The 6,000-nt window shown below is 30.9% G+C and overlaps 1 protein-coding gene across 1 annotated transcript in view; it reads right to left on the bottom strand.

Annotated features, from left to right (window-relative positions):
• Positions 1 to 3,006: 3,006 nt before the first annotated feature.
• mtTFB1 (mitochondrial transcription factor B1) overlaps positions 3,007 to 6,000 on the bottom strand; it is a 55,239-nt gene continuing 52,245 nt past the window's right edge. Inside the window, exon 3 of the mRNA XM_089595032.1 lies at positions 3,007 to 3,344. Within this exon, the coding sequence (XP_089451158.1) occupies positions 3,110 to 3,344 (235 nt within the window). The 3' untranslated portion in view covers positions 3,007 to 3,109. The remainder of the gene's footprint in view (positions 3,345 to 6,000) is intronic.

Below are 6,000 nucleotides of genomic sequence, written 5' to 3'. Positions count from 1 at the left end.
TTGTAACTTACAGTATTGCTATGTTATACGCTTTATTTTTAGGTACTATAAATCTTGTAAATCACTGAATTTTGACAAAGCTGCATGGATAACCGAATACTGTAGCAAAAGTAAACATTGTTATAAGAACATTGAAATAATAGTAAAGCCACACGAGATATTTTAAAACGCGTTAATACAATAAGGGCCTTGATGTCTTCTAAAGTACCCTTATTAGTTACGTAGTATCAGAACAGGTTTGGCATAATTAAAAACTTAGGTTGTTGTCGTCACTGCAACTTGCTTTGTAGATATTCACTGCAATACTTGCTGTGTTAGTCTACAAGTCATTTACAGTATATACTTGAAAAATCATCACTAATGAACATCATTCGATACTACTAATTTAAAAAAGCCCTTTATCAGATGATATCATGTGGAGTAGACAATGTTATACGTCGAACCTTTGCATTATCTTACTTTACAACAGTTACAGTAGATAAACTTGTGCGCCTGCATGGGAAAAGTTTAGCTGCTGACAATATCTTGCAACGTACCAACTCCGTTTATTGACAAACAAATAGTTTATAACAAGTTTACATTATGAATAATTCGTCAATTTAAAAAGTATGACTGTACACAGTTACTAAACAATTTGTTATGTTTATATTGTAGATTTGTTATAAACGTTTTTAAATATTCTGCTTCTTTAGATTTAATTTAATATAAAATGATTGCATACCTTGTTGATTTCAGAAAGGTATTACTATGTCTTTTTGAGCTTCGATGTATCCATACCACTTCTGCAATGCTTTTATTAATACAACTAGTACCGAAACAGTTGTGCTACAATTCAATACTTTCGTTGTTTTCTCTAGAAAACATATAAAGATATGGGGCCAGTTAGTAACCGGTACTGCTTACATGACTATTTTTGGGAGCACACTCTAAAAAGTAATATGTTTTATAGCGCTTATCACAAATCTTTAATGAAAAAAGTACTTTAAATAACAAATTATTTAGTTACGAATTTTTACAGTACATTCTGTTTTAGTTGACAAGTCATGTATAATAAAGTCTTACATAATTATGTTTAAAAAATTTAAATTATGATCATAATGTTTGAGCATATTACACTGACACAGATTACCTTCTTAAACTATTAGCTTTAGGCAAGCTGTATTAACCATAGAATTGGAAATGATATCTTGGCTAAGTTACGCACTAGTTACACTAATGACCTTGACTTTTGACAATGTATAGTGCTGTTGTCTTCTATTGTAAGATGTCTACAGCTAATGTCTCATGTCCGCATAAAATGAAAAAAAATAAATAAAAAGATAGTATATCGTTTACTGTACTTGTCTTGATGTATAGATGAAAGTTGAATGCTTTTACTCTGGGTATATTTGTTTTGCGTGTGCCGTTCACTTATAGTGATGAACCAGCAGCAAAAACCACTAGGATGAAAGGCTCACAAACAATACAGTAGTACCAACCATTTATAGGCGATTTTTACAGGAAAATTGAAAAGGCGCTTATTTCAGCCTTTTTGATACAGATCATTATATTTAATGTCAACCATGTGTCCGTCACAAGTACTGGGTAGACATTAGGCAAGCACTTAGCGGGTACATGGTGAAAATAAAGTGGGTACTTTAAGGAGACTTAAATTGAGTTATATTAGAGTGAGTTAAATTAATAAAGTATTAACAATGAGCTTACCGGCACATACTTAGCACTTGTTTTTAGCACCTCGCAAGAAATACTGTCCATTACTGGATAATGGCAGTGTTAACATATGATATTCACATTAAATGTATGTTTTTGTTTCCAGAATAAATAAACGATATTTGTGATAAGCTCATGAGCCCAGACTATAGCTAGTGATTCAAGTTCGGTAGTAAAATAATTTTTTTCAAAAACAAAAATTTGTATCTACACGACTAGACAGAGAAATGGTTAGCACCACTCGAGTAGGATCACAGTTTTAAGTACAATTATGTTAAATCTCATCAAACGTCGCTTATTCGGATGCTTGGGAAGAGAGGGTATAAAAAGGAGTGTGGCTAAATACGCCGTTTTTAGAACCGCATGGGTGGGCGTGACTGAAACGAATATTTACATGTATACATGTATACATGTATACATCACTGCTTGATATGAAATTTTTTAAGTTAGTCCCAAAAATGGTGGAGCCAATCAATGCCTTTTGGACATTTTAGTCACACTCCCCTTTATACCCTCCCTGTCTGGAGTCTCGGTATCTTTCTCCCTATAAGCGTGTTCAAGCTGGAGAGGAAATCGACTACTGGGGTAAACACGGAGGTATTGTTCTCCCAGTGGAAACTGTAATAAACATATTTATTCTTATGCTGACTTGACTCGCTCTGGTTAATTGTGTTAACCTCGGCCTTGGATCGTTGACACAACTGCTCAGTATCTCGGATCTTCGTGATTGGCTATCTATGTACCGCAATTTAAGTCGTGAGCTCTCTTAGCTTCGTATTTTGGTATTTTCAAGTAATCGAGTTCAGGTCCAAGAGGTAGACTTAAAGCTTTGGGACCATCCAAGCTTTTTATACTTTCGTTGTTTTATTTTGATGAAAGGTTTTCGACTTTTTGGGTGAACGTACTATACCGTCAGTTCAGCATAATTTATACAAATAACCTGCTTGGCTTTTAAAGTTAAATTAAAATTGGTACAATAAATGATCAAATAATATTGACTCAAATAGAAAAGGACTAATAAAATAAAATTCATATTAATATTCTAAAATGTGCCACACCTTTATATGAAACAAAATTCATATTAGTATTCTAAAATGTGTTACATGTAATATAAAATCTTGATACAACTTTTTCGTTTACAAATATTTGTACAATCTATACAACTATTTTTATCTTCTTCGTTTTTGCAGTAAATTCGTGTCAAAAGTAATTAACGAAAATAAAATATCAAAATCTTGTTTCAGATTTTCTAAATTTTTTAAAAATACGTAATGGATTATGAAAATTGAATAGTACTTCATAGTTAATTAATAACTTTAATTTCATTTTCAAATGCATACAGTTAGTAGTATAAAGGTCATTAGATTGTGAAATTCTATTATTTATGACTATCACATTCTCAGTAACTTTCTATTTTAAGTGACTTTGTCAAATTCTTGCTTAACACTTGTCGAGACACTCTGTAGTTATAATTTTCGATTTCAGGATATTTTTGACAAAGGTATATGTAAGCACTGGTTAGTCTACTAATATTTTCAATAGATAAATTGTAAGCTTGGGTTTTTTTATCTACATCAGCCAATGTGTACATTAAAGTGGAAAGCTCATCTTGTAAATCTGGTGGAAACATGGTCCTGTAAAAAAATAATTAATATATTATAAAAGTAGTATTTCAAAGCAATTGTTAAAAATAACTCTAAATAAAATCACTTTGATGTTTAAAATTAAGAACGTCTAATACTTATAGGTTTTTCTGATAGCTATTATTAAAAGTTTAAATGTATATTTGTTATTCTATAAAGTCGTTCCATTCAAAATTTCAGTTTCTCTGTACCGTTTCCCATACATTTAGATGAAAAAAAAAAAAGAAAAACTATATTTAACATTTAACCAAATAAAAGAATCACAAAATTGCATTCATGAGGGAATGGTCTATAAAAATCTCCCAATTATTTTTGTCAACTGGAACACTATGAGATAAAAGGTATATTGAATTTTTAAATGGATCCACAAGTTGACTTTTTAATATAATATGAAAGGTGAAATCAGAAATGCAGAAACTCATATGAGTAGGTGTATCCATACCAACAAAACAATTAACATTATTGCTGCATTTTTGCGCTTCCTTCACCTCTCAGAACTTTCTCCTTTACTGTAATGAACGTCCTTAAATAAGCTAATTTAGTCATGAATACCAGTATTACATAAATTATATTTTAAATAGACTCATCATACACTTAGATTTTTTTAATTTTTCATCAGAAGAACTTGAGACGAAGTAACCAAAAATATTTTGGGGGCAGCTGTAGCAGAGATTAGTAGGGAGATTGCTGACTGCCATGCTACGGAGTGTGCCCACTTTTTTCCAGTGGTTCGAGCGCCCCGCCGCGGCCAAGCGGCCGAACCAGGCGCACATTTTTTCTTTTATTTAAGAAGCACGGTGGGGGTATGAGAAGAGTGGATTCGCGTGGAAATGTCCATATAGGCGCACATTTTGGAGACGCGTGGAAGGGGTATACCGAATGTGCGCCTACGAGGAGAGGAGTGGGAATATCGGCTATATAGCTGCATATATCTAAACGCACAGCCAAAGCAAGCGACGACACGAGTTTTGCTTTTTTGAGAGTCTTTGGACTCTGCAACTGAGTACATGCTATGTATATATTTAACTGACTTGCTCTCGCTCTGGCTTCAATGTTATTTATAAATCTTATTTAATTAAATCGTGGAACTAAATGCTCATTAATTACATACAAATAATTTTGATTTCAATACATTATGTTTTAACTCTCCCGTACTCTTAAAATTCCCAAATTCATTTATGTTTTCAAAAAATTAACCACTAATTTATTAATTTCACACATCCTAACTTCTGTAAACTGTAAGACAAGCTCTGGAGGACATCCATGAACATATGTGACTTCGAAAGAGTTACATCCCGTCCTTCGGATAGCTAAGATGGATAAGGCTTATGCCCCTACATAGATTGTTTTGCACATAAGGGTTCAAATCCACTTCATGGTAGATATTTTTTTTTTTTTTTTTTTATTCAATGTATCATTTTGTCTTAATTTCTTTTATTTAAGTTTCGTTAAAATATATATATATATATATGTAGTCAACATTTTTTTTCGGATACATCAAAACAAATTAAATTAATATTGATACTTTGATACAAGGCAATTCTATAATTTTATAATACTAAAATAACTGTTAAGGATTTTAACATAATTTGTGTATTTTTAAACTCCTAAGAAATTGTGAACATCCTATTTACGACAAAAAAAAGCCGCCCGTTTACTGCTATTTACTTAATGTTGAAATTTTAATCAGTCAATGAATTTGATGAACACAATATAAAAAAGTTTTGTAAATATTTTAAAATTGTTTGCAAATTTTTAATAAGGTGTGCTACTTTTATTTATTTTTAGACAGCCAGAAGAACAATAATAAATGAAACAGTTCGATGAATAAGTAATAAAATTTATTCGGCAAGATTCTGAGACTAAACATTTTTTATAATACCGCAGTATTTTGTTAAAAAAAAAAAAAAAAAGTGAATTACCTTTAAGGGTGATGATTGTAATAAACATATTTTTAGGCTGTAGATTATAAAGGAACTTTAATCATTTATATTGAATGCAGGAAAAGCATCGTAATACTTTTAACAATGATACAATTGGGTGAGTGCAAGAAAGAGTCTTTTTAGAGTAAAAGTCAAGAAAGAGCCTTTTTAAATTTTTGGGCAGAATAAAGTCCTCTTAAACTAAAAGAAAAAGCCTTTTTATACAGAGGTACACTCGCACTGAGGTGTTGGCGTCTATTGATATGATTAAGCCCAATAACCCAATTTTTTTTGTTTTTAACAAAATACTGCGGTATTATAAAAAATGTTTAGTCTCAGAATCTTGCCGAATAAATTTTATTACTTATTCATCGAACTGTTTCATTCATTATTGTTCTTCTGGCTGTCTAAAAATAAATAAAAGTAGCACACCTTATTAAAGATTTGCAAACAATTTTAAAATATTTACAAAACTATTTTATATTGTGTTTATCAAATTCATTTACTGATTAAAATTTCAACATTAAGTAAATAGCAGTAAACGGGCAGCTTTTTTTTGTCGTAGATTGGATGTTCACAATTTCTTAGGAGTTTTAAAATACACAAATTGTGTTAAAATCCTTAAAAGTTATGTTAGTATTATAAAATTATAGAATTGCCTTGTATCAAAGTATCAATATTAATTTAATTTGTTTTGATGTGTCCGAAAAAAAATGTTGACTACA

This window comes from Copidosoma floridanum, unplaced genomic scaffold (assembly GCF_036245765.1).
Source record: "Copidosoma floridanum isolate Cflo_tuat_1 unplaced genomic scaffold, Cflo_Japanese_pri ptg000024l, whole genome shotgun sequence".
NCBI lineage: Eukaryota > Metazoa > Arthropoda > Insecta > Hymenoptera > Encyrtidae > Copidosoma > Copidosoma floridanum.
The sequence above is the reverse complement of the archived record's forward strand: the minus strand, read 5'-3'. Positions and strand labels throughout refer to the sequence as shown.